The following is a 26,611-nucleotide window of genomic DNA, read 5'->3' as shown; positions in this document are numbered from 1 at the left end:
TCTCTTTTAGGCTTAATGGACTCTGACACCCACCTTTTTGCGTAGATGACTAGACATGACTGCATCTCCTATGTGTATAAACTTCGTTCTGACTTCCATTTAGGCAATCACAAAGACTCGCAGAAGGAAACGTACGGCCATCTCAATAGAACATTCAGGTGAGAACCATCCAAATGCCATAAAGAATGTGATATTGGACCAAATACAACTTGTTTACATACACGACGAACCAGACAGACATGCTATCATTCCAGATAAATGAAACGATCTGCAGCGGCCGGGGTCTGGGCTGGTGGGCTGGGCGCGGGAGCAGATGTGGTAGCGGGTACCACCGCGGATGCGTTAACTGGTAGAGGTGGTATAGCACTGGTCACGTTGGCAGGTGATACGTTGGGTATGGCACTAGTCACGTTAGCAGGCGACACATTGGGCTTCGCAGCCGGAACTGCTAGCTGTGGAAGGGGTGAAAGGCCTGGGAGTTCTCCTTGTGTTCCTGGTAGTGATGAAGTAAGGCCGTCTATTCCTGAAATACCTGAACCAAGGCTGCCTGAAGTAAGGCCGCCTGTTAAACCCGATACAGTACTTCCTAGTGTGCTCAATTCAGGATGTATGTCCTGCAATTTTTGCACGGTGTCTGCCAGTACCGCGGCTGTTTCGTTGTCCAAAGGAGTCCCGTCCAAAAGATTTTGTAGGGACGCAAGAAGGCCACTCAGGAGAGAAGTCACTGGGTCCAAGAGCCCGCGTGCGTCATGACCGTGCGGTGGGTTCGAATGGTTGTGCGATGATTTCGAATGGCCGTGCGCTGACCCGAGATCAATGTATTACAAAGGAAGTAGGAGAGAGAGTAATGGTGCACTCACCGTAGACAGGTTGGCGTTTGTGGTGACCGTGGGCTGGATGAGGGATAAACGGTGAGACGAACTTATCAGAGAGGAAGTAGAAGGATGGGAGAATGGTACGCTTACCGTTTGCGGGATCGTGCGCGTGGGTGCCATGGTGGACATGGGCTGGATGAGGAATGGACGCTTAGATAGGACACTATGCAAAGGGATAACGATACACTAACTGCTTGCCGGAACATGCGTGTGGGTGTGAGTGCCGTGGTGAGTGTGGGCTGCATGCGGGTAGGGTGTTAGATAAATGATCGTAAGAATGAGGGAGGCGGTACTCACATCCTGGAACATGGGTATGAGAGTGATGGCCTTCATGATCATTAGCTGCCTGAACACCGTTATCACTAGCGGGAGCACCGAGGACGCCAGACAAGCTCGACGATGCGGCAAGAGTCACAAGGAGGGCAAGGGGACTGGCCGAATAACGCATGATGAAGGATGTATGAAGGGTCTTGATCAACAAGATAATAGAATGGGATGAAAGCAAGTGAGCACGGGTATAGACGGTAGTGAATGTGATGTGAAGAATGGAAGAGAGGAGTACTGAAGAAATTTGGGAGGGAGGGTCGGGTTCTTATACCACACAGATATCGTGTCGGGCGGCTGACAGACTTTGGGCGGTCTCGAATGCAATAGTATTTGGGCGGATACAGACCAGGAGGTTGGAGCTTACCTTGGGACCAGGCGATAATACAAGGTGTCAGCCACCGTAGAGATTGGAAGACTCCATAGTACAAGTCAGACATACGATCTGACTGACTGATGAAAAATCCAGGACCGTCATATAGCACGACTGCAAAACCAACAGATTGTCAATGCCAGGCGTATTACATACAGATTCACAGCAAAAGGTGCTTTGAAGGTTGGGATGGATGCGGTATCACAGCAGAATGGCGGCTATGAGAAATGGCGAGAACTCTATCACGAACTTCTCCCTCTATATTCCATCTCCCATATCTCGTCTCCAAGTCCCCTCCTTTGCCTGGCGCGAGAACCAGGACCATTGCTGGAACTGTTGGAAGATGCCGAGAGGAGCATGGTGTCCCAGAGTTCTGAGAAGAACTGCAACAAGGGTCTCCCAAGACACGAGGACAAAATGCACCAACACAAGGCGGCCGTCCTGTCCGAGGAAACGATGAGACAGGGAGTGGCGTAAGTGGAAGAAAGACGGCACCAATCACATCATGAGGACAAGGACAAGGAACAAAAGTACGAGCGACGTATAACTTTCCTCGACGGCCATTGCTGTTCTGTGTAAAGCTGAGTGACTTGAAAGCAGAGCGGCAGGCGATGAACTTGGCACGGGAACACGCTGTCAAAATTTAGCTCCAAAAGCGGGGATCGTGGAAAGTTTGTCTGATAAGATAAATAATATATAATATTAGGTGCATGGCTATTCCCGGCCGGGTTTATCTGATTAGTATGTTCGTTTATGCCCACACCGCACAGCACAGCACTCGGCATACGGATATGTCAGAATCGGAGAGTGAATCTTTACCGCTCAAGCGATACCAGCACCACAGAAAAACACCTTATCTTCTACCAAGTCTCTACGCATCTTTCTGTGATTCGTGTCGAGATTGCCCGCATCCGCAAGGTAACTAAAATGCACTTTTGAGTCTGATTTTCATTTTGACTTGCCTTGTATGGTAACTTTCGGAATCAAAAGGTTACGCAATTCTGGGTCGTTGTTACCACTCCCTCGGTTCCAGCCACCACGACCTAGTTTCTCCCTTCAAGCTTCAAATCCGAGTCTTTATTCTCTCAGAGCCCCAGAGTATATAGCCATGGTTATCACTGGCAGCACAACAGCCATGGCCTTGGATACTCTGACAACAGGTCTTTCTTACACATCAAAGGCTTGTTTTTTAAAATCAGGCGCTCACCTATTTCTGTAATAATTCATATCTTTCTAGTTGCCCGACACAACGGTACCCGCCAGCGACCGAAGCGATGACATCGAAATGGTCATGCAGGCTGCAGATAATTCACAGCCTGACCCCTTCGAGTTTCAGAAAAGCTTGAAGTCAGATGCTGAATTATCCCAGCTTAGACGCCGTCATAAAGGAAAACGTTTGGAGAAATATCACCGCAGACAAAATGATGTACGATATTCACCTTCAGCTTTCGTTTTTCACTCCTAATTTATTCTGAAAAATCGCTAGCTCATTTTATCGCTCCTAAAATCGATGGAGGACCACACGAAAGACGCACAGGACGAGGAGGAGGATGCGCGCTTACCTGTGAGTGCCACATATGCGGTTGTAATATGTGCCATTTCATGATCTTGCATCCAGGTCAAGATTGCTATATGGGCTAGCTTAATTGCCAACTTTAGTCTCTGCGTACTACAATGTTAGTTTTTTTTATTATAACCTTATCATTTACGCTAAGCGCTCTTCCACAGTATATGCTGCAATCAGTGCTGTATCGTTCTCACTTATCGCAACGGCTATCGATTCAATTTTCGATTTCGGGAGTAATCTTTTCCTGTATATTATACACAAGCAAGCAGAACGAATGGACATCGGCAAATGGCCTGTAGGCGGTGCTCGCCTTGAAACTATTGGAAACATTATATACGGTGAGTATATGACCTACTGCTAGCTTACAGCAGTTGAGCATAATTACCCAGGCTCCTTGTTCGTTATCGATTTTCTTGTCTCTTTGGTAAATCATGACTGAAATGTTTTCTGATCCAGGATGTCTGCTGTTAACCTTGTTGTAATCGTGGAGTCTATCCGATCACTTCTCTCTGGAAGCAGTGGTGACACGAAAAGTTTCCATTTACCATCTATCCTGGCCGTTGCTGCTGCCTTAGGTGAGGCATCTGTTAGGCCAAATGACTGGGGCTGATTGTGACCTCAGCTGTCAAGCTTGTTCTGTTTTTCTACTGCTTATCTCTTCGATCTAAATCTAGTCAGGTCCATGTTATATGGGAAGATCACCGGAATGATTTATTTATCAACGGTTTTGGTAAAACCATTTTCATCAACTCTTAGATTTATTGTAATCTCATACGTGTACAGGAATTCTCATGTCTGCAGGAGGAAGCAGATTGCGTTGGTGTACGTACCCTCACTCTCTTGTATGCATGAACGGGAGCTGACTCGAAGCTTTTTCAGGGCTTGACCCTACTGGTGGCGCTCTTGTATGCACATGCGTTTGTTACATACTTGCTATGGCTGATACACTTCAAGATCGGTGCTGGAGTGATCGTAGCCTGGTTGTATACCATCTATCAGCAATTCTGCCTTCTAGCTGGAAAATCAGCACCCCATGAATTTTTGCAGCTCATCATTTACAAGGCAATGACGTTTAGCGAAGAAATCGAGAAGATAGACACGGTCCGAGCATATCACGTATGTCACTCATTTTTATCACTTTATTGTGTCACTCATTGCTCTATGATGTTTTGCGTAGAGTGGTCCAGTCAGTCATTATTTTCAACCCGAGTATCCTTGCAGTATGCTCACATTATTATTAGGACTATTTTGTGGAAGTTGACATTGTGATGGACGCAAATACCCCGTTGTGGAAAGCTCATGACATCAGTCAGCAACTCCAAGATAAGATCGAAGTACTGCCAAACGTCGAACGGGCATTTGTACATGTTGACCACGAAACGACGCATGCCCCGGTTAGTCTGGCTGCCTCTACCACCTGCTTTGCGGACCTTGAAGACTGACTGATGTTTGAACTGTAGGAACATCGCAAAATGATTTAATTCTTGATCTTGATGCATACCCCTATGTGGGCAACAGTGGATAATTTTTGAGAGCCCAAGTTGGCCTAGTGTTCCGTTGGACTGACCTGTTTTAAGCTAACCAGTACCGGTGGATCAGTATTTATGTTTGATCTATGGCAATCGATTGATAGCGATCATAGTCTCTTTACATAACCACATTTCATGACCTACTTTTACTTACCATTAGAATTGACTGTGATACTGCGATAGGCGTTTGTTCGTTCGAATATGTCTTAAAAGCTCGGAATCAAGTAACCAACGTCACTCAGGAGTATGGCTCGGCTAGTTAGCGTATATGCTCGCACTGGCAGGGCACGTCCTAATCTACGCGAACTGTCTGACCACGTGTGTAGGCTTTAAGATTTCTACTTATGTCCGAAAAACCTGATCACAACGATTAGAACCTGCAACCGATGTAGCCCCTTGCCAAGTTCCTATGTTATTGTTTTGTCCGGGTCTCATGTGGCCAAACCTCGTGTGCTACCTACAGGCCTTTGTTACAAATGCCGGTGAATAACTGTACAGTATCAACAACTCCGCCTGGTACTCCTCCCCATTTTCCTGATGACCACTCACCTAACTTTGTAATGATCCATATCTTTCTAGGTGCCCTACACACCAGCGACAGGAGCGATGGCATCGAAATAGTCATGCAGGCTGCAGATAATTTACAGCCTGACTCCGTGAAGTTTCCGAGTCAGCAAAGCTTGAGGTCAGATGTTGAATTATCCCAGCTTAGGTGGCGTCATCATGATAAAGGAAAACATTTTGCACCGCAAACAGAATGATGTACGATACTCACCTGCAGCTTTTATATTTCGCCTCGTACTTATTTTGATGATTCGCTAGATTATTCTACCGCTCCTGAAAGCGATGGAGGACCAAACGAAAGAAGCACGGGATGAGGAGGAAGATGCTCACTTACCTGTGAGGTGAGTGGCACATACGCGGTTACAATATGTGTCGTCTCATGCAACGCTTAGGTCAAGGCTACTACGTGGGCTAGGTTAATTGCCAACTTCAGTCCCTGCGGACAACTGTGTTGGTTTTTATTATCATAATCTGTGAGAGGCACATATGCGGTTGCAATATGTGTCGTCTCATACAACACCCAGATTGCATAGGCTAGCTTAATTGCCAACTCTAGTCTCTGTGTACTGCAGTGCTAGTTCTTCTCTATTACCTGTGAGAGGCACATATGCGGTTGCGATATGTGTCATCTCCATGCAACACCCAGGTCAAGATTGTACTATATGGGCTAGCTAATCCTAATATCTGCGTGCGACTGTGTAGTTGGTTTTTTTTATTAATTGTGAGTGGCATATATGCGGTTGCAACATGTGTCGTCTCATGCAATACCCAGGTTAAGGCTGCCGTGTGGGCTGGCTTGATTGTCAACTTCAGTCCTTGCGAACCACTGTGTTGGTTTCTATTATCATAACCTGTGAGAGGCACATATGCGGTTGCAATATGTGTCGTCTCATACATCACCCAGATTGCATAGCTTAATTGTTCACTTTATTCTCTGCGTACTGCAGTGCTGGTTCCTCTCTATTGCCTGTGAGTGGCACATGCGGTTACAATATGTGTCGTCTCATGCAACACCCAGGTCAAGATCGCTGCATGGATTAAATCAATTGCCAGCTTCAATCCATGCGTACTATCATGCTGGTCTTTACTATCATAACCTGTGAGAGGCACATATGCGGTTACAATATGTGTCGTCTCATACATCACCCAGCTCAAGATTGCTAGCGGGCTAATCTCACGTGTACTGGGATTCTCGTGTCTACAGGAGGAAGCAGGTTGCGTTGATGTTTGACGTTCATACTCTCACTCTTTTTTATGTATGGACGGGACCTCACGCATCTTTGCAGCTCATCATTTACAATGCGATGACGTTCAGCGAAGAAATCGACGCGGTTCGGACATATCACGTACGTTTTTCGTATTTTATCACTTTATCGTGTCAATTATGCTCTAATGCTTTTTGTAAAATGGTCCAGTTCATCATTACTTTTAACCTGAGGATCCTACAACTTGCTCACATCTACTGGGTTGACATTGTGATGCGACGCAAATACCCCATTGTGGAAGGCCCATGGTATCAGTCAGCAACTTCAAGATAAGATCGAAGTTGAACGGGGATTTGTACACGCTGGCCACGAAACGACACATGTCTCAGTTAGTCCGAGTTCCTCTACCACCTGCCGTGCGGATCTTCAAAACTGACGTTTGACCTGTAGGAACATCGTGAAATGATTCGATTCTTGAATGATACCCCTACGTTGGGCAGTAGTGGATAACTTCGATGGCCTGAGATGGTAAATTGTTCCGTTTAATTTGGATTGACCTGTTTTAAGCTAATCAGTACCGGTGGATCAGTATTTATGTTTTGTCTATGGCAATCGATTAACAGCAATCGTAGACTCCTCATTTAACCAGATTTCACGACCTTTCTATGCTGCCACTAGTACCCACCACTAAAATGGACCACAATGGGTGTTGGTCCGAATAGGTCTTGCCAGTGTGAGGTAGGAATCTGGTTAGATGGCCTCAGTCATGATCCGGATTCTGTGTGGAATGAATGAGTTTGTGCACATTATGATATCGTGGCATGGCTCCGCACCAGCACCAAGCCCTGAGTGCACTCACTCTGGTGAAGAGCTAAGCTTAGACCAGAGCCAAGTGACCAACGGCCGATCCAAATCAGAACCAATGCCCCCAAGTAGTCATGAAGCTGTACACCCTATCACTGCGGGGTTAGCGCAGACTCGGACCAGCCTTCCATCCTATTCCACATGATTCTCATAAACTGACGTGGTCAGCCTTGCGACTCGGAATTGCAGCGTAAAGGGCCTGTGCCGCTGGGTCTGAGGAGGCTGACGCAGGTCCGAGTTCTCGAGGAAAGCTGTTGCTGTCGGTGCTGTGACTGCGATGTATGCATTTGAGACATGCAGTATATGAGACAACGGTGTCGTCGCTGTGCACATGCATGATTGATATTAATTGGCATGGAGTGGAGCTAGGTACAAGGGACACCCGCGAGACGGCAATGGCGAGAAGAGGATATCGCGCGGTGGCTGGCGGCTGACTGCTTGAGAGACATAAATAAAGCAAGTGAACCAAAGACCTGAACCATTGTCTGCTGGAACGATATCCTTTCATCTTAACATCCTGGTGGTCTTTCTCTCTACTTTCATCCTAGAATATCTCACATTCACAAGTTCCAACTGGTTGGGAACGATAACGATAAGCTTGTCATCGCTTGCACTGGATTCTATCTTTTGGGTGTGAGATTACCGTGACTGTTTCCCGCACCACAGTTTCTCAGCCAACTCTTTACACACGACACGAACACAACTCCGAAATCTTACAAGCTAGGAAAGCCTGGAGATGGTGAGCAGATTCAGCCTTTAGCCTTTGGCGATTGTCGTAGATCTATGGCATTATCCAGGATACTCATAACCAGGATCCGGAGGAATTCTATGTGAAACAGGACAGGATAGGTTTGCATCGTCAATCTACCATTAGATCATACTCCATAAACTGATACCAGACACCCAGGAAAGGGATCTTTTGGTGAAGTTTACAAAGGGTGCGGTTATCGCTTGGATAGCAAGATCAATGGCGATCTGACACTCTGCTTCACAGCTATGACAAGAGAACTATGAAAACTGTAGCAATCAAGATCATAGATCTTGAAAGTGCTGAAGATGAGATAGAAGACATACAGCAGGAAATTCAAATCCTATCACAGTTGGACTCACCACATGTCACCAAGTTTGTCCCATTACCTTGCACCAATTCTGCGTGGATTCGATGATATTAACGGGCAGTTTTCAAACCAAAGATACCATGGATCATATCTCAAAGGTTCTAACCTCTGGATTGTTATGGAGTACGTCTCCCAGTCATCTGACTCCATCTACTTGCTAAGTTGTCGCCTCTAGGTATTGTTCTGGTGGTTCGTGCTCAGATTTAGTACGAGCTTTCTTCATTCAAGCGTATCGAACGCATCTGATCATTCCTCTAGATGAAACCTGGCGTGTTTCGAGAGGAGTATATTGCTATCATTGTCCGCGAGCTCCTTCGCGGCCTAGACTACCTTCATACCGAGGGAAAGCTGCACCGTGATATCAAAGGTTTCTTCTATTGTCTTCTTGCACTGTTACATTTAACGTTGCCCATCCTTTCACAGCTGCCAACATCCTCCTTTCCGCAGGAGGTGAGGTCAAGCTCGCTGATTTCGGCGTATCTGGTCAGCTTTCTGGGACCCTCTCGGCGAAGAAAAATACGTTTGTCGGTACACCTTACTGGATGTCACCCGAAGTCATCAAACAAAGCGGCTACGATCATAAAGCAGATATATGGAGCTTAGGTATCACTGCTATCGAGTTAGCCAAAGGCGAGCCGCCGTATGCGGAGCTGCACCCTATGAAGGCGAGTCGTTTTTAACTAACCTGTGTCACCAGAGGAGCTAGTGGCCAGTGATAAAGCATCCTATTGTTGAATGCTTATCGATAACGTTGTTCTTTTCTTAGGTGCTTTTCCTCATACCCAAAAATCCTCCTCCCACCCTGGATGGTCATTTCTCAAAGCCCTTCCGAGAGTTTGTCTCTTATTGTCTCCAACGAGACCCTCGGGATGTAAGTCTTTATATTCCGTTTGTATTGTAGACCTATATCACGAGTCTGTGGTTACAGCGACCAGCTGCTCGAGAGCTGTTGAAACACAAGTTTGTACGAATGGCAAAGAAGACTAGCTACTTGACAGAGTTGATTGAGCGGCACGAGCGATGGAAAGCGGAGGGTGGAGAGCGAACAGAGGACGATGAGCAAGAGCTTGATCAAGATTTGTGAGTTTTATTTTGCCTTCTGGTTTATTTGCGTTTCTCAACTGGGGATGTCAGGCCCGCGAACGGCGACCCAGAGGATTTGTGGGACTTCGGGACTGTACGTCATGCTGGGCGGCCGGGTACAGTGGGGCGCACGCAGAGTTCTATCAAGGTCTCTGGACCACCTCTTACGTGGGAAATGAATGGAACAACTCGTTCCGGTAGCTCGACAGCCTCAACAAGTTCAACGAAAAGAGGATCAGGATCCTCTATAACATCAGCTATCAAGGATGAACTTCCACCACTACCTTCGCCGTCCCATGCGTCCGGCAGATATGAGCAAGCTACTGTGAGGCATTCGCGAAGTGGTGGGCTTGATAATGGCGACAAGCACCATGAGAGGGAGCCTTCTGACGAGTTTGAGGAATATGATGATCAGTATCTGGATACATACCCGGCACGTGGAGCAATTGTTCAGGAGAAACGTGAACCCGAGCCACAAGATGAAGAGTTACCGGATACCACTATGCTTGATTCTGTCATCCTGCCTGCGATAGCATCGGTCAGTCGCTTTTCTAGATGCCTCGAAACGAGTACCTAACTTGACTGTGATTTATGCAGCTATTTCCTAGAGTCTCCACGCAGGAAGCCCGCGTTGCTCTCAGCGCACTGCAACGTGCATTTACAGATGCAGAACGTATTATTCCCGGGGTGACTATGGAGTTAGTAAATGAGATCGTCGACTCGGTTGAACGTGTTGAGGATGATCGCTAAGAGTATACCGTGATGCTCTTATTTTCTCGTGATGGTGATGATACGTTGTCCTGTGTCCAGAGTTTGATCTTTCATGGCCTTCTTGCTTTCCTTGCAATATTCTAGGACATTCACACGCCAGATCTCTTCCTTTTGTCATGACTTGTCCTGCAAGCATGTATCCCAAACGTCTGCTCAAACTTATCGTAGCAACTTCTTGCTCTCTCGTCCGCTTGTATAGCTGTATAGTAGTCGAAGTCATTAATAGGATGTATATTGCCTACTGTAACTAGTGTGTCTCGTTTATCACGGAACCATTGTCTCCTGCCTGTATCTCTGGCTTGATTGTACGTTTCTTTTTCGCGGAGCTTGTGCCTTTCTTCTTGGAGCGGACGACTTTGATAGGGTCTGGGGTACTGGCACGTGGCTCATCTGGAACTTCGTAAGGTTGAAATGAAGTCAGTGGTGTCGTTGGGCGGTCGAATGGACTGGGCGTTGGTCTCCGAGATGAAGGTGTAGATGGTTGTGGAGTTACGACAGCACTTTGTGGCATTTCGCCGTCCTTCTGAACTATGAACCTTGAAGGCGTCGACCGCGGTGGTTGGTTTCGAAGGGAAGGTAGACGAGGCTCTTCTATAAATGAAATAAAACGCGGGATGTGTCAATCATGTAGAAGCTAAGAGGACCGAGCTTACGCACCTTGGGCTGGAGGCGGCGGTAGATCATCCAGTCGAACAACTGGTATAGCATCGATATCCTCAGGAGTAGGTTTCCGAGGTTGGTCATCGATGATATAATATGGGTCATCCCGCATCCTCTCTAATCTTTCTGCTTTTTGCTGTAATGGAAATACATTAGCTTCATCTAATTCTCTCTGAAAACAGTACCCACCTTTTCTCGGAGAGCTTTCTCCTCTGCAGTTTCCACTTCTGTAGGGGCAGCAAGGACCTCAGCAGGAGTATCAACTTTTTGTTTCTTTTTACTACTCTTCGCCTTCGTGCCATTCACCACTTCCTTTTCCTTCCCTTTCTTGCTTTTCTTGGACTTCCTTTCCACCACACTGCTCTCATCTTCGAGCTGCACTTTCGCTGCATGCTCCTGAGAAGGTACGATCCAAGCGTCAAGTTTGAGTCCATCTGGTACTGGTACACTGGCTTGTGCAATAGGCGCAACTGGGTTCAATTCATAAGATGAAAACATAGGTTGAATGAGGTACAAGCTTTTTGGGAAGGTTGGGTCAGCGACAGGATCGAAGACAGAAGTGCCAGCCTCCGAGAAGCCGAGAGCGGATTCAGGTTTAGGCTGGAAGGTAGTAACGTCCCTTTTGATGAACGCAAACAACTGCAGTACGTTGGCAGCCTGATAGAGTAGATTGGTAATGATGCATTAACTTGTACTATGAATTACGTACCCTCTCTTGCACCTCGATGTATGGACTTGCGGCAAGTTGATTCATGCGCTCGATAATCTCGTCCACGGTGGTTTTCACCTTTGTTAGGTAGTCGTCAATCCACCGTTGAGCTAACTCTGCAGCCCAGACTCCAAAGACCTTAGCCGTCGCTTGTATATAAACGGTTAATATGTCTGAACTGAGATTTATGGCCTCAGGTCGCAGAAGATGAGGAAGAACGCTCTGTGGTTCGTTGAGTTCACTTTAAATATTATGAAAATTTAGCTTTCAATCTAGTGGTGGAGGTCACTTACTGGCAGTATTCCCCGCATATATATGCCGCTGCCCATAAAACTTCAGAGCAACTCCCTTGTTCTGTTGCATTCAGTAGGAAGGTGGAATCACTAATGAGCTTGACCATGAGCTGAACCGCGTAGCCTCTCGCCGCCTTCACACGAGTAACAACATCGATCAACTGGTCTCGAATGTGTAGTCCAACATCAGAATTAGAGATATACGCCAAATCCACAAGCACAGAGAGGTACCACTCGAAGTCAACGATATTGTCGTATGTCGATTGAGAACAGATGCTTAATATTCGTTGGGATAAAACAAGGCGATACGCAGGTGATTGCGAAGGAGATATGAGAGGTTTGGTGGACGGTGCAGAATTGACGCTTTGGGATAGTGATTGGACAGCTGACGGCAGTGTCGATGTATCTGATTTGACCAAATGCGAAAGAAGTTGTTGTACGATAGATTGTAGATTGGATCGGTTAACCTGTGTTGTGATAACCGCAAACAGTGGAGTTTAGTGGGTTTACATCTAAGGGTAGATTGCAAGCTTACCATTGCTGATACAAGATCCAGAGCCCTCATTCGGATGCTGATGTCTTCGTCATCAACGCTGGCAAGTATAGTATCTTGGTACTCCGCAACGAGATGAGGGTGAGTAGGCACTATCTTCACCATCGCCATAAGTGCGATATACTTGACTGTCATTCCTATTAGACACTATCATGGAGACGAAGCGGGACCCCACTGACGGTTCTGATCCGTGTCTTGAATAAAAGCAGCTAGTTTTGAGACACATGTCTGAGCTAATGCATGACCAGAGACACCCTGTAACATCCCCCCTATGATACATGTATGAACACATTCATACAGTAGTGATATGGCGGATGTAGTAGATATAAGATCTGTAATTGGCGGCTGGAGTTTCTTCACTAGTCGAGGTTCATGAGGAGACAAAGAACCAAACTGTCGAGTACATAGTCAGCTTAGCATAGATGGAAAAAAGAAAGATGAGATGTATACGGACTAGCTTGATCAGTTTGATAAGCATCCAGTTGTTTGACGACGTAGTAAGTAAGTGGAATAACTGAGGCGCCAATGGAAGATAATCTTGGGGATTCCGTCTAGCAAGTTCACAGAGTACATTGACCGTAGCCGCGATCACACCTAGGATAAAGGATTATTATTTTAAAATTGGAAATTTAGCAAAAAATGATAAGGAAAAAAGACCTGAGTCTGTGTCCTCAAGCTTCTCCTGCAGTCGGCCAATACCATGACGGATAGCTTCTGGGTATTTATCGAAGACTTTGTACATCGCCAACACAGCTCTCTTCCGGATGTGTGGGCGGGAATGATTGAGCATCGCGATAAGTTCAGGACTAAGATCCCGAGCTAAGTCGGTGGTGACTATATGCGACACTCCATTCAAGGTCACAGCCACGTCTGCAGGATTGGAGGTCAAATCCTAAGTATGAATCAATATCGCCACGATCCATGATTGCAATTGATTAGCATTCACCTTCTTTAGCAAGTTTGTAGTCAGCATAAGAACATCTGTATCCTCGTCGAACGTTTGTGTTGCTGCAAGATATCCAACGCTCTTGAGATGGATTTTGGGTGAAGACATCACTTCAACGACGTGGAACGAGGCCCAGCCCATGTCATATCCCAGCATGTCGAGCTAATACATCGAGGAATTTGCTGTGATTTCATGCACCTGTGCTACAAGTACAGAGACGTACGTATGTAAGCTTCAAAATGGCTCCTGCTTTGAGTTCCATATCTTTGCTTTTGACTTCCTTCCTGATTTCCTCTATCGCCTGCGCTATGAATTTCATTTCGTCATCTTTGTTGGCTCGCAGACCGCGGATGAGATCCTGGAGAGTACGCTCCCACATGACAGGATCTTAAGGAAAGAGGCTCTCGTTGTCAGAGCAGGAGGAAGAGAAGTGCGCCTGATTTTGCAGAGTTGTGCTGTTTCTCTGTGTTCGCTGTGTGGGACGAAGAAGAGGCCTGTCGTTGTTCAGGTAAACTTTATAACTTCCAGTCGGGATGTCAGAATAGCAGTTCGACTTGTGGGTACAGTATAAACGATCACGTGACCAGACATTATCGGCTCCCAGCCGATCCTGAGTACACTTAACATGGTCTTCATCTTGAAGACACTGTGTCCATTTTTCACCTGCCTAGTCAGAAGGTTCGAGCGTCTTTTACAGTCAAACAGCCACAGGTTAGCACAAGGGCCAAATGGTTTAATGACGATACGTGTACTAGTACATAGCTTTCAAGTATGACCGAGCGAGACTCTTACCTGCATATTAATAAACATCTGTAGTTGGACCATGCCAAGGTCTGCAACACATAGAAAACATAATTCTGCCCTTGCACGCAACATTTTAGCCATAGTATCTTGCTCTCCATTCTAGAAAAGTGAGTGTAGTGCATTAGAAACAATAACCCGTGCGTGTAGGCGTGACATACTCCGATTGAAGCTTTCTCTGAATTCGCAGTGCATAGTTACGAAAAAGGACCTGACATCTGGAAACCAATTTCCAAGCACAGGCACCACCTGCGTTTGTACGATAATCTTTGGACCATCCTCATCCACATGTGAACCCCCCAGTTCCTGCGCGATATTTGTAATGGGTCGAAATGATGATGTTTCAACTGGGAACTCGTCTTTTTCATGGGGCGCACACTTGGTCTTGAATATCAGACTTTTCCCAACAGTAACGACCATGGGAAATGACTGGAAGTCCAGCCCTACAACGTAGGTTGATAGTTGGTCAAAATTATTGATCTTCTCTTTGTTCTTATCGCAGAAATCAAATATCCGATCCAAGATTATGTCGCGGTGGAGATTGAAAGTCTGGTCGACCAAGAACATGAAAAATATGGCTTCAGGATATATTTCGTGTGGTAGGCCTGCTTCCTCTAGGAAATACCAAGGTCATGGACGGGTATTCTGTATAGCTAAACTGATGCAACTAACTTTCCAACCGTTCTTGAACAAATTGACAAAATGAGCGGTGTTGTGGCCAAGCTTTGCGTTGACATTCGCGAGTACAGTAATAAGCATTGTAGCACCCTGCGCAGCGCGAGGCATTGATTTCGTCGTTATCAGTGTTATTGATGCACTTATCCTCAAAGGTCAGAGATGAAGGATCAAAGGGTAGGACGACAACTCACGGATGCGTAACTGCAGCTTCTATTGGTCTTGGCTAGCCTCAAGGTATCACTAACCCCCAAGATAACCAGCCTTTCCTCTGCTACTTGTTTAAAAGTTAACCAGTGTTTCCACAAAGGCCCTGCTGGCCCCGGTTGCGCGATGTCGGATTTTACTATTTGTTGAAAAGGCCGCTTCAAAGCACGTAACACAGAATGTAAAACCAGGGACTTTCCAATTCTTTCCAACGTTTCGACGGCTACACCATTATTAGGCGCAGGAAGCTCTGTTTCAGCGATGGCGCACGAGAGCAACAGTCCCTAGAGTAAACCCGACTCGAGTGACTGTATCATCCAATGAGGACCTCTCGCAAACAATGGAATGAGGCTAAAAAACATGTACGATGATCGGATACTGTACAAAACATCCTGAGCGTACGGCTTCTTCGCTTGTTTTGCAGCAGCTAGAAGTGCTCTTGCCGCAAAAGTTGCAGCAGATCGGCGCATGAAGATGCCAAGAAACCGTACATTATCGATACAGCACACCGTGAGGATATAAAGTGCCATGGAAATCGAATGAAAGCTGAAGGTTCCAGCAGAAAAGGCTGAGCGAAAATACTTCATAATGAAGTTTGCGAGGGTCTCCATAGATCCACCAGCTACCTCTATCATATCATTCACGCGATCTTCGCGCTCGTCTTCCTTGGTGAGTTGGAACAGCTTCACCATAGTTTCTGAAAATACGAGACCTCTGTACTCATCCATGAGCTTGGGGTACTTTGAAAGATATTGTTGTTCTTTAAACCATAGCTCAGTGACGAATGTAATGAATCCTGGCGTATTGTTAACGACCGTGAAGAGAGTCGGCTCATAGGAGTATATATGCGCCAAGCTTGCTATCTCGACAATTACGGTCTCTTGGGTGGCTGCATCGTATCCGTGGCGGACGATGCAATGTTTGTATAGAGACTTCATCCATTCAAATAACCTGGGCCATAAATCTCGAGGCTCCAATGGAACTGACTGCTTTGTAGAACAACCCACTTGGATGATGTGCCGCAAGGCTACGATCGCGTTAAGAGCGTTCATCACTGCATCTGTGTCTTCTTCTGTCGGATGTCCCGGGTGATCAGCGGGGATTTTGTCCATCGCGATATCGTCGATAAAGGGATCGACTAACTCCCGCCGCTCTTCTTCGTAGCTTGAGGGGAAGTTTGATGATTGGCGATGGAGATCATGGCTTCCACTAGGATTTACCGTTGCATGGCGCATCCTTCTGCGAGCACGAGTTGGCATATTCAAAAATATTCTGTTTGTATAGAACACCGAGTCGTTTTAGAGATTCACACGAACGATTCATCTGACACTCACGAGGTAGGATATAAATCTTGCGATCTATCACGATCGGACACGATAGTATCTACGGTTAATGGACAATGAACGGCATTAATCTTTGAGAATGAACGTACTAGAAGAGCTGACGAATAACCCTCGAAGCAAGAGACCAAGAGGTGACTTGGGGAAGATTTGGGCCCGTCTGCTTTGTTTATTGTACGTATAATTAGATCCTTATCCTTTTAACTTCCTATGAGAAAGAACATCATATCAGCTGGATGGCCCGGGGACGTAAGGGCCGCCAATACTCCGTTGAAGCCTTTTCTAGGTTCGTTATATACGGTGCGCCGGTCCTGTGGCGAGAGCACCCCAACACTCACTAATTTTTAGGCCTCGCATCATCGTTGAGAAAATATTTCTACCAATCCAGCTCTGACCTGTACTGCATTGAAGTGACGGAGATGGTGATGGTTCACTTTCAACCTGGAATCCGGTATACAGCCACTGCGCCGCCACGCCTGCCACCGTGACCGTGGATCTTGCCATCGACACGAAACAACTTGACTACTGAGTACTGAATATTGAATGCCTGGGATGGATGGTGCCAGCAATAATGCTTGTCTTCTTATCAGACTCATATAGAAAGTAAGTTATACTTCCTAACGAAAGCAACACGAGGCTTATTATCCGATGTATCCAACCCCAGTGACACTTCACTTCCCCAACGAAATGCAGAATACGTATCTTTGACGTAGCATACCTCGTTCCACACACCTTATCTTTAGCTCTTTGGTGCACACAGTCCAACTCCAATTCGTTGCGCATATTTCATCCTATCTTCAGCGTCAACGTCGCCCTTCCCCAACAATGCCCGTCACCTCCATAGACACCTCAAAAGACTTTCAAACCATTGTCAGTCCTTGCTTTTTTAATTTATTCTTTAAAATTCTTTCATAAACTCATCATCGCTTTGTTATTCACCATTCACCATTTCGAATATTGCGCCATATAGATCAACAGTGGAAAAGTTGTCGTGATAGACTTCCACGCCAATTGGTGCGGCTTTTCTAGCACCGCCGCACCCTTTTTTGCCGACCTTTCCGAAACATATCTGCACACCGGCCTGGGCTTTTATCGGGTGGACGTTGATGACCTTGAAGATGTCGCGCTAGAAGTTGATGTACGGGTGGTACGTAAAGTCTTATCATCATCTTTGCCCCCCTTTACCCCCTGTGTAATGAACCATACGGTCACATTTCATTTGAGGTATATGCGCCATTCGGATTTTTGATCTGATGTACATGCTATGCAGATGCCAACGTACATGGTTTTCAAAAATGGAAAGAAAATGGGGGAGTCAACAGGACTTGACTTACGAAACTTGAATGTAAGTCTTCCGGCATCAACTTTGCATGCTATAGCTATGTTCTGACCAAGACTGCTGCGGTTGTTTAGAAATTGATGGGTATGCATATTAGCTAGAAGCGTCCCGCGTCAAGCTCGCGCCTGGGCGTCATTGTGATATTGTTCTTTTGCATGGTTCAACGAAGTTGGGTCTTTGTGGTGGTATAGATAAAGAAATGGACAAACTGAAAACGTGAATACTCATAGATAGATACAGTTAGGGGCTTAGATTCCGGGACTCATCGGTTGTAATTTTTTTTGGGACTGTCGAGTATAATTAGGATCAACATTCCAATAGATCATTCGCTTCCGACACCTTTCAAATGCATCACCTTTTTCGACCACAAAGTATATTTATATCTTGACACCTTCCAACAAAAGAGTATAGTATCTTACAGTGATAGATTGATAGAGCGTGAAACAACCTGGGTTCTAGAGTCGTTATGTTAGTCTAGTCATGTGGATGACAAGGCGGAGATTTCATTCTAGTTGGCAGCACAAAGGGTAAAAGCAAACCAATCAGTTTACGTATCCTCCACCACTTCCATTCGCGTGCCCGTTCGCATGCCCATTTCCATTCTGCACCTTCTTGACGCCATTGGTCACCGGAGCACTCGCATCCTGCCCATCCAAAATACCTACCAACACCTCGGCCATCCTCGGCGTCTTCCAAGCATGGAAGACCTTGCCAATCTCAGTACCGATCGCGGTAGAATCCTTGCTCGCGTTACCATAGTGCACCTTTACACCAAGTTCGCCACGGACAAAGGAGTACAGGGCACTAGTGCGACCAAGAAGCTTGACGGCTGAGTCAGGTGAGCCTGGTACGTACGACTCACGTATCGCAAGGAAGATACGGAGGCCATGTTCTGCCAAGGCTACGTGCCACTCGCTGATGGCCTTGATGGAGACCTCGGGGGTAGCGGGGAAATTATCGAGAAGAGCGAGGAAGGTGGACCTGAGGTCAGACATCACATGCGTGAAGCGATTAGCAGAGTCCTGGTCAGTAGACGCGTTGAGGAGGAGGATGAGGCGGTTCGTGAGAAGGCGGAAGAATTCGTCGTCAAATTTTACGTTAGGGAATCGTGTCTCGGTCTCAGAGCGAAGTAAGGGGAACATTTGCTTGCGGAATAAAACTTCCATAGCGCGAAGATCCGCTGCCTGACAGAGAGCAAAGATGTGTGTGGACATTAACTATAATCGCTGAGATTAGCACTTGGTTTCATGCTCAGCAAAGAAAATAAGTACCATGCGGCAAAGCTTGACGGTTTCGAGGGTGTAACGGCCACTCATCAAAGCAAGTGAGTTAATAGATCTACATGAAATGCGTAAGTTATTACTTCGATATTATAATGGGACCAAACTAACTGGTTGTGCATCTCAGCTGAGATAACGTGGGTGCTAACGGGGCTTGCAAGGTATGCGATCTCTAAGCACAAAAGTCAGACATTTCTCTATAAACTCCAAACCGACGATGTATGCTCACCAGAGAGATAAGAAGCAGCTGCAATATCTGCACCTTTTAGGCTGTAGTCGACACTTGGCTCACCGACGGCGAGGTTGGGAGGCAAGCCGCTGTTCATAGTGTGGTTCAACAAATCAGTGAGTTGAGCAAACATGAGTTTTGCTAGAAACGAAATGAATAAAAACGGAATCAAATAGCGAAACCAGCACGTACCAATGTGATGCACCGCAAGGCGCATTTTTTCTGTGGCAGAGGTGACTGCCATAGCCATGAAGTTAGCACCGTGGTGCAGGTACTCTCCCTTGACATCAGCAATGGGGTTATCGGTGGTCGAGTTCAACTCGATATCAATCGTTTCCTGTGCATGTTTCAGGTCTTCGAGCTGAGGTCCCAGCCACTGTGGAACAGCTCGCAAACAGTAGCGGTCTTGGCGAAGGCTCGCTTCCGGGTCAGACTCGACGTGGTAAGGGCGCGCAAGTCCTGAAGTTAAGAGTACGTGACGAATGTTAGCGGCAGACTCGATCTGGCCAGGGTGAGGGCGGGCGGCATTGTGCAGGTAGGGAGTGAAGGGTTCTTGCGAGCCTTTTAATGCCTCGACAGCTGTGAATTTAGTTGTTTAGTATCGCTTTGGATTAGGTAAGGGGCGGGAATATGAATACTTACCAAAACCAGACAGAACTTGAGAAGCAACACCAAGGATATGGCAATCGTGCATTGCCAGAGACGCGACTGCAGTAGACGCTCCTGTGCCGTTAATGAGCGAAAGGCCCTCCTTGGCAATGAACTCAATTGGCTGCATGCCGAGCTTCTTCAGCAATGTAGCGGAGTTGTAGATTTTACGATCAGCGCTAGGAAGAACATCAATCAGAGAGTGCGGACAACAGGCTTGCACAATTCAACTCACCCTTCACCATACCAGGCATAGATATCGGGGTTACCAGTCAAAACGCTGGAGATGTATGCGAGAGGACCAAGATCACCCGAAGCACTGACACTCTGACGCAATGGGACGCAAGGCGCAACATTGTGCAGAAGCAGTTTATGTAAGCTGTCGATTACGATCCAACGTGTTCCCGACTGAGCGCGAATCAGCGAGTTCAAGCGCACGAACATGACGCCGCGGATCCAGTCTTCAGGGAAGAGAAGGTCATGCTCTTCTGGGGTGAGAATTTTGCCATCTTCAAGTGCAGGGACTATGCCTGCTTGACAGTGGGCTAGAAGAGCCCTTTGTAAAAGTGCAGTCTGTTTTGTACGGGTAGTAGCTACAATAGAAACCGCAAGATGAGCGGACAAATCAACAGCCCGAGGCGAAGGGAATAGTACGTACCACTTCCTCCAAAGCCAGTTGTAATACCATACTGTGATTGCTCACGTCCGGCCAATTTTGCGACCAGTGCCACGGCATCGGCGATGGCCTCCTGTTTTTCAGCAGACGAGTCGAGTTCAGGTTGATGCGACCAACTTGGAATAAAATGATAAAATAATGTCAGATAATATCAAAAATATTGGCAGAGGCGCAACTCACCGAGAGACAGCGACTACAGCAGGGATGTCGACGCTGTGGCCATCGATGGTGGCGATTTTGTTTTCTTCAGTGTGGTTCTTGATAGAAGCAAGCTGCCCGACAATGCAAGAAAGGTGAGACATAGCTAGAGCGAAGATATGGTCCTTTGGGGTAGAGAAATGGTACGGTTGCTTTTTGCAATGGTAGGATGTGAGCATACAGAGGCCTTAAATACAAGAAATGAGCTGTGTTTAAAATCTTGGATATCCTACAGGTAGTGGTTAGATGGACCAAAAAAGTCGAACAACGTATGTTCGATCAGAATAGTACCCAGACCATAGACTGATAGGAGCGCACGGGAATGAAATACGACATTGCAGTATGGTAGTGAGACAGTTGACAGAGCTCTTCCATGGTTTGATTGACGCGGTGCTGCCAGTCGATCGGCTACCAGGAATGTATGTTCGACTGACGCTATGGTGCGGATGGAATAGAGGTGATTCATGTTGCCGTTACTGACTAGGATGTTCACAACGTTGAATACCATGATCAGCTAATAGGATGACTTTTTCAACATACTGATCAGAAAACGTTTGCTCGTTATATTCGTGAGAATCCTTCTGGGCTGGGAAGCCCCAACGTCCCCTCCGACGTTGAACAGTCCCATTCCAAAGCGAGTTAACAACAATAATATGATGAAACTGAATTGGGCGATAGTATCATGGATATGAATCATTCGTGCTGTCACTAGGAGGGTTATGTTCGGTTCAGTGTAGTAGCGCTCCAAAGATGGAGATCCATATCTGTTATTGTGTGAATAGCTAAGACGCGTGAGGTCACTTTACTTCTAGAGTGGAGATCAGGTAGGAAATAATGATATCTTTGTTGTGCAAAATACGTACTGGCCAAGTGTGAACGTTGAATGCTTGAGGGCAAGAAGTGACTGTATATGGTGGATTTGAATCGCAGCTGGGGAGATAAACGCGGAGTCGAAGTTGAACCGGAGCGTCAAATGAACGAAATAGGCAATTACGTAATGCAGGGGGAAGATGGTTTGACTCCGCGGAGGCTGTCGCAGTGACGGTATGACATTTGCGCCTGCTTCTTTGAATGCCATCTATAAACGCTATAACGTCAAGTATATAAACGGCTGATGTCCTGCAACTCGGGAGAAGCGTGCTAACGTTGACAATATCACACTATGTCAAATGAGGCGAACTTCACTGTCAGTAATATCAGAATCTCGAGCGCGCAGGGCATCCGGAACTGATCAGAGTCTTGGACACGTTCGTGACGTCGTCCTTCTGTCCGTTCTTCGTGTTCGGGTACGCTAAACAAAGTTCTGTCCCCGATATGTACACTGCCCCAGGACCGAAGATCTAGAAGCCGTCAAGCTCCGATTCCGGTCTTCGTTTTTACTATATATTACCAACGAGTGTGTTGTATGCTAATCCTCTCTGTCTCGTTTTCCATCTCCCATATCCTACAGTATGTCCAGCAACTTTGCTGATGATAATAGCGACTATAGCACCCACACAGCTGTGGCGAGGGACGAGGAGGCTCCTCTGCTCCAGAAAAATGCGAAGAAACCTCGCACTCCACTGCCAACTTTCCAACTCACCCTTTTATTGTCCATCCAACTCGCAGAACCTATTACCGCTCAGTGCATATTCCCTTTCATCAACCAGGTCTGCATTCTCTTATCTCGATTTTACCAAATAGAAAATGTTTATTGTAGAGTGCTTGTAGCTTGTCAGTGAACTAGACATCACCGGTGGTGACGAGCGCAAGGTTGGATATTATGCCGGTCTCATAGTATGTACAGACTCTCTTGTGATAGTTTTTCTTGTCTTACTATATGCATCTAGGAATCGTTGTTCTACGTGACACAAGCTTTAACTGTGTTGCAGTGGAACCGTCTATCAGATCAAATAGGTCGTAAGCCCGTCTTACTGATCGGTCTCGTTGGTCTCTGTGGTTCCATGGTCGGATTCGGCCTTTCCAGAACATTCTGGGCTCTCGTAATTAGGTTTGTTCTCCTTACAGTACTTTCTTTTGAGTTGTAATAACTAAGTATTCGCGTATTGAACGACAGTCGATGCTTCAATGGGATGCTCAACGGAAATATCGGAATCATGAAGACCATGGTGGGTGAGTTAACCGACTCGACCAACATGGCGCAAGGGTTTGCCATGATTCCAATAGTGTGGTCCGCAGGAGCAGCACTCGGGTAAGCATTTACATATCAACTTGTGTCTAGTGCATGTATTGAGTCGTTATAGTCCTTTCATGGGAGGTACACTTGCTCGTCCTCATGACCGCTTCCCTAGCTGGTTCTCTGGTTCCTTCTGGATAAATTACCCATATTTTCTCCCTTGTGCTACTGCAGCAGCCTTCACTGCCTTCTGCTTCATCATAGTGGCCTTGTTTTTAAAGGAGGTTAGTGGCATCATCACTGTCGTGCGCATATAACCAGAGACTTATCCTGAATTCGGATCAGACTTTACCAACAAAACAAAAGTCGAAATACATGCATAAGAATTACGCAGCTCTAGAAAGTAACTTCTCGCAACAAGAAACCCACAATGGCGTCGTACAACCTTCTGTCAACCAGCAAACTCTTCCCTCTCTTTCCTCTCTGTTCATACCATCAGTTCTCATTCCAGTTGCCAACTATGGCGCTCTCGCATTTGTAGAAATAGCCATGTTCGCTCTCCAGCCACTCTTTTATTCTACCCCCATCAAATACGGCGGGCTCGGCTTCGAACCTTCTACCATTGGTATGTGGATGGGCCTGTTCGGTCTCGTCGATGGGCTGTTCCAGATCATGTTCGTGGCCATGATCATTGAACGTTGGGGCCCCAAGCGCATATACATGGTCGCAGTCAGCTGCTTCCTACCCATCTACACCATATTCCCCATTATCAGTTGGGCGGTCAAAATTTGGGGAGTTTCCCCAGTCGTTTGGTTCTTGCTGTCGTGTCAACTTTGCCTTATGGTTGTGCTCGACATGGCATTCGGTAAGCCTCTATTTCGCGAGCTAGGTCATTGTATAAAAATTTATGATTTTTATTTCTGGTGGTAGCGTGTATCTTCATGTTTATAACAGCCTCATCACCTACGAAGCTCTCTCTCGGTGCCGTCAATGGTCTCAGTCAAACCACAGCATCCATCTCGCGTGCCGTTGCGCCCGCCGTGGCAACATCCCTCTTTGCAGTTTCAATTCAGTATGATATCTTTGGTGGTAACGCTGTCTGGGCTGTCTTGCTGTCTTTATCTTTAGGTGCCATGTACCTTGGATCTCGTCTCCCAGAAGAGCTGCAAGACCGAGATTGAAAAGAGTTCATATCCAAACTTCAGTATTATATTACGATGAGTTTTCAACCAATAGTTCTTGCCTGTGTCACCATACAAAGTGAATAGATTACCCATTAGTTGTATTTTAAACTACCTGACGGGTAATGATAACAAGTGAGCTTGGTGTTTAATGTCACCGGAACAACGTAGGGAAATCACTAAAAGTGTTGTGTAGATCCGAAGTTTACCGGTACTTTAGGCGCCACGGAGGGTTGTGGCAGTGACATTGCTCATAGTTATGCCCACTGTCCCACAGGAACAACGTATCCCATCATTATGGAGCTTTGATGCAACAGGAGCCCTAATTATAGAGTGACGACAGGAGTCATGAGAAGGGAGAGGAGTAGCCTGGATGGATTGAGGTTCGTGCTCCTGAAAACTCTATACTTTATCCCCAGCTAGGTCCATGGGCGGTCGTGAGCCGAGGATCGAGAATCAACTGTTCGAATTCGCCAGGGTACAGTCTTCTTGAGGCTTCCTCGTCCGAGTCTCGCTGATAGGGTGAAGAACCCTTCGAAACGAAAGTAATGGTGGGTTTTGTGCGCATCGCATGCGTTGTGTATGCCAACGTAAGAAGTCTGGTGACTTACCATGACCAGTACTGAAACTGCCAAAGGTAACCTTTATATAGATGTCAGCTTCCTCATAATTGGATTTGCCTAACATAAGCGCAGTCGAGGTAACACAACGACAGTTTCAATTCAGGTAAAAAATACAACCGTTCAAGCTATTACATCAGAAACGCGCAACAAGAAAGACAACAAGCAGCTAGAGAACGGTAATTGACGCGGCTGAGGGTGAAAGAAGGAAAATTTAAGGTACAGCCCTTGAGAACAGCAATCTATGCTCACCAGTAAAATGTTCATCGGTTAGGCAGGAGTGATCTTGAATATGCCGGTGTGAGGCTCCCTGCTGAGGTTCCAAGTGGTGGTTTCCCTGAGTTCAGCAAGATTAACCTCCCAGATCGCCTTGGTTTGGATGGCGCCCCTCAAGATGTCAGTCTCCTGATAGTCGGAGGTGATGTAGGCGCGCAGGATCGGCGTGAACTGAGCTGTGACATTGGAGTTTTGTCTGTAGGTTTGTATCTCAGTTTTCCATAGCACGGATAACAAATAGTAGAGGAGATTGACGTACCCTACATTGTTGAAGTAGAGTGCTGGCTTGGGCCACGGGTCTCCTCCGTCCTTGAAGCCTGTGGTTGGACAGCGCGTTAAGTAAGGGAGACTAATGAAAATAATAGCCATATACCGATGGCAATATCCTGGGGTGAGCCAGTATCGTTCAAGGCTACCATGTAATTCTCCTTTCCTGTAGTGGGGGGCTAAATAAAATATCATTGGTGAACTATGGCAATCACAAATAAATCAAGGTCAGACTTACGGAGAAGTAGAAGACACCACCACTCTTGGTCAAGGTAGTACTTTCGTTGTACTGTATAACAGTTTACAACGTATATAAGACAGCAGACGATAAACACTCACGCTGATATCGGTGTAAGTTTCAGCTCCAATGATGTTATTGTTGGCGACTTGCGGTTTGAGGAAAGTAAGTCTATTGTTCAATGAGTGACTTTCAAGCCTAGAACGAGTACTTTGCAAGATAGACGTACTGGCTCGTGTAAGTTGCACGCAAGGCGAAAGGACCTGCAATTTGTAAGTGATTTTCTAGAGGAATCTAGGAAAATATCCACCCTTAGCTCCGAATGGAGTGACTCTATATTACAGAAAAGTCTGGATTAGTCATGGGCGGCGTACTAGTAGGTCGGCGCTGTCCTCACCTCCAGACAACGGGAAAATAATCCTTGTATATCCCGCCTTCGAGATCCTTGTCAAATGCAAGGAGCAACGTTACATCAACACCGAGGTCGACGCTGCGAAACAGTCAAGTTGAGTCTGACTTATGGAGGTTGATAGTAAGATGATGCTCACGTCCGAATCACCAAATTCCTGACGAAGGTAGACATCGTTTGTGAATGTGTAGGAGATACTGAGTAGTATGAGATTGTAGAGCTTTGAAGTTCTGCAGTTAGCGGTACAGAAAAAGGCTTTATATACCTCTAGATTGTTTGTTTGCTTGTTTATCCTTCAGGGGGAAAGATGAAAAGATACATGGTGAGTTGACAGACTCCGACTGGTACAGCAAGCACATGATACCATCAACGACATCCGGAACCTCTTCTGCATTCCAAACAATATCAATGTGAAGAAAATCCGGTTAGACTCTTTGAAGCCACTACTATTACATTATGACCTGACAGCTTGCATAGAACACTCGGATGTGAACGTGTTTCTTGTCCAGATGCACGAGGGATCCACAATTGAATAGTCATGTAGTTTGTGGTCAGGGTTCGTGGCGGTCAGGGTTCAACCTGGACACTTGCGAAGGACAGGTTGCATGGAAAATTATGATATGATGTACAATTTGGGTTTAGACAATGACCATGCCATAATTAAAATGCGATACACT

General features: G+C 46.3%; 12 protein-coding genes across 12 annotated transcripts; 6 read left to right on the top strand and 6 right to left on the bottom strand.

The window, feature by feature from the left end:
- Positions 1 to 175: 175 nt before the first annotated feature.
- SERLADRAFT_418659 (uncharacterized protein) lies at positions 176 to 1,323 on the bottom strand (the record flags this gene model as incomplete). The annotated part of the gene is made up of 4 exons (XM_007324191.1): positions 176 to 802; positions 861 to 893; positions 966 to 1,007; positions 1,173 to 1,323. 4 exons carry the CDS (start codon positions 1,321 to 1,323, stop codon positions 246 to 248), a joined length of 783 nt encoding a protein of 260 aa, XP_007324253.1.
- A 34-nt stretch (positions 1,324 to 1,357) lies between these two features.
- Positions 1,358 to 2,081, top strand: SERLADRAFT_480181 (uncharacterized protein; the record flags this gene model as incomplete). The annotated part of the gene is made up of 2 exons (XM_007324190.1): positions 1,358 to 1,942; positions 1,966 to 2,081. 2 exons carry the CDS (start codon positions 1,762 to 1,764, stop codon positions 2,079 to 2,081), a joined length of 297 nt encoding a protein of 98 aa, XP_007324252.1.
- A 369-nt stretch (positions 2,082 to 2,450) lies between these two features.
- On the top strand, positions 2,451 to 4,880 carry SERLADRAFT_480180 (uncharacterized protein; the record flags this gene model as incomplete). Its single annotated transcript, XM_007324189.1, has 15 exons — positions 2,451 to 2,490; positions 2,563 to 2,752; positions 2,810 to 2,998; positions 3,059 to 3,136; positions 3,191 to 3,248; positions 3,301 to 3,477; positions 3,529 to 3,535; positions 3,596 to 3,714; positions 3,762 to 3,869; positions 3,923 to 3,961; positions 4,019 to 4,044; positions 4,094 to 4,255; positions 4,317 to 4,325; positions 4,381 to 4,533; positions 4,600 to 4,880. The coding sequence occupies 14 exons, from the start codon at positions 2,681 to 2,683 to the stop codon at positions 4,618 to 4,620; spliced, it is 1,218 nt and encodes a 405-aa protein (XP_007324251.1).
- Positions 4,881 to 5,027: 147 nt separating this feature from the next.
- Positions 5,028 to 5,847, top strand: SERLADRAFT_480175 (uncharacterized protein; the record flags this gene model as incomplete). Its single annotated transcript, XM_007324188.1, has 4 exons — positions 5,028 to 5,184; positions 5,248 to 5,430; positions 5,491 to 5,573; positions 5,625 to 5,847. 2 exons carry the CDS (start codon positions 5,145 to 5,147, stop codon positions 5,427 to 5,429), a joined length of 222 nt encoding a protein of 73 aa, XP_007324250.1.
- SERLADRAFT_480173 (uncharacterized protein) lies at positions 5,808 to 7,268 on the top strand (the record flags this gene model as incomplete). The annotated part of the gene is made up of 8 exons (XM_007324187.1): positions 5,808 to 5,953; positions 6,005 to 6,085; positions 6,137 to 6,201; positions 6,251 to 6,331; positions 6,383 to 6,578; positions 6,648 to 6,825; positions 6,888 to 6,965; positions 7,027 to 7,268. The coding sequence occupies 2 exons, from the start codon at positions 6,456 to 6,458 to the stop codon at positions 6,768 to 6,770; spliced, it is 246 nt and encodes an 81-aa protein (XP_007324249.1).
- A 2,343-nt stretch (positions 7,269 to 9,611) lies between these two features.
- SERLADRAFT_358727 (uncharacterized protein) lies at positions 9,612 to 13,813 on the bottom strand (the record flags this gene model as incomplete). The annotated part of the gene is made up of 12 exons (XM_007324186.1): positions 9,612 to 10,024; positions 10,099 to 10,864; positions 10,931 to 11,069; positions 11,123 to 11,590; positions 11,643 to 11,883; positions 11,936 to 12,402; positions 12,471 to 12,616; positions 12,668 to 12,881; positions 12,943 to 13,082; positions 13,146 to 13,380; positions 13,435 to 13,596; positions 13,658 to 13,813. The coding sequence occupies 11 exons, from the start codon at positions 13,811 to 13,813 to the stop codon at positions 10,521 to 10,523; spliced, it is 2,712 nt and encodes a 903-aa protein (XP_007324248.1).
- A 316-nt stretch (positions 13,814 to 14,129) lies between these two features.
- SERLADRAFT_453943 (uncharacterized protein) lies at positions 14,130 to 15,794 on the bottom strand (the record flags this gene model as incomplete). The annotated part of the gene is made up of 4 exons (XM_007324185.1): positions 14,130 to 14,337; positions 14,397 to 14,849; positions 14,908 to 15,052; positions 15,105 to 15,794. 2 exons carry the CDS (start codon positions 14,800 to 14,802, stop codon positions 14,312 to 14,314), a joined length of 432 nt encoding a protein of 143 aa, XP_007324247.1.
- A 37-nt stretch (positions 15,795 to 15,831) lies between these two features.
- Positions 15,832 to 16,191, bottom strand: SERLADRAFT_403204 (uncharacterized protein; the record flags this gene model as incomplete). Its single annotated transcript, XM_007324184.1, has 1 exon — positions 15,832 to 16,191. A coding segment is annotated over one exon (278 nt), but the record flags the coding sequence as incomplete, so codon positions are not given.
- Positions 16,192 to 16,965: 774 nt separating this feature from the next.
- On the top strand, positions 16,966 to 18,143 carry SERLADRAFT_480160 (uncharacterized protein; the record flags this gene model as incomplete). The annotated part of the gene is made up of 5 exons (XM_007324183.1): positions 16,966 to 17,060; positions 17,122 to 17,327; positions 17,428 to 17,604; positions 17,728 to 17,802; positions 17,871 to 18,143. The coding sequence occupies 4 exons, from the start codon at positions 17,283 to 17,285 to the stop codon at positions 17,895 to 17,897; spliced, it is 324 nt and encodes a 107-aa protein (XP_007324245.1).
- Positions 18,144 to 18,164: 21 nt separating this feature from the next.
- SERLADRAFT_418655 (uncharacterized protein) lies at positions 18,165 to 20,931 on the bottom strand (the record flags this gene model as incomplete). Its single annotated transcript, XM_007324182.1, has 9 exons — positions 18,165 to 19,013; positions 19,068 to 19,134; positions 19,188 to 19,248; positions 19,306 to 19,446; positions 19,498 to 19,884; positions 19,948 to 20,132; positions 20,189 to 20,546; positions 20,612 to 20,745; positions 20,810 to 20,931. 9 exons carry the CDS (start codon positions 20,929 to 20,931, stop codon positions 18,339 to 18,341), a joined length of 2,130 nt encoding a protein of 709 aa, XP_007324244.1.
- Positions 20,932 to 22,278: 1,347 nt separating this feature from the next.
- On the top strand, positions 22,279 to 24,124 carry SERLADRAFT_453939 (uncharacterized protein; the record flags this gene model as incomplete). The annotated part of the gene is made up of 7 exons (XM_007324181.1): positions 22,279 to 22,476; positions 22,538 to 22,603; positions 22,657 to 22,817; positions 22,884 to 23,018; positions 23,071 to 23,227; positions 23,289 to 23,808; positions 23,874 to 24,124. The coding sequence occupies 7 exons, from the start codon at positions 22,279 to 22,281 to the stop codon at positions 24,122 to 24,124; spliced, it is 1,488 nt and encodes a 495-aa protein (XP_007324243.1).
- Positions 24,125 to 24,826: 702 nt separating this feature from the next.
- On the bottom strand, positions 24,827 to 26,581 carry SERLADRAFT_480155 (uncharacterized protein; the record flags this gene model as incomplete). Its single annotated transcript, XM_007324180.1, has 11 exons — positions 24,827 to 24,936; positions 24,997 to 25,216; positions 25,280 to 25,337; positions 25,394 to 25,466; positions 25,526 to 25,576; positions 25,627 to 25,696; positions 25,755 to 25,788; positions 25,836 to 25,858; positions 25,923 to 26,015; positions 26,074 to 26,227; positions 26,299 to 26,581. The coding sequence occupies 9 exons, from the start codon at positions 26,106 to 26,108 to the stop codon at positions 25,015 to 25,017; spliced, it is 639 nt and encodes a 212-aa protein (XP_007324242.1).
- Between the last annotated feature and the right edge of the window lie 30 nt (positions 26,582 to 26,611).

This window comes from Serpula lacrymans (assembly GCF_000218685.1).
Source record: "Serpula lacrymans var. lacrymans S7.9 unplaced genomic scaffold SERLAscaffold_18, whole genome shotgun sequence".
NCBI classification, from domain to species: Eukaryota; Fungi; Basidiomycota; class Agaricomycetes; order Boletales; family Serpulaceae; genus Serpula; species Serpula lacrymans.
The sequence above is the reverse complement of the archived record's forward strand: the minus strand, read 5'-3'. Positions and strand labels throughout refer to the sequence as shown.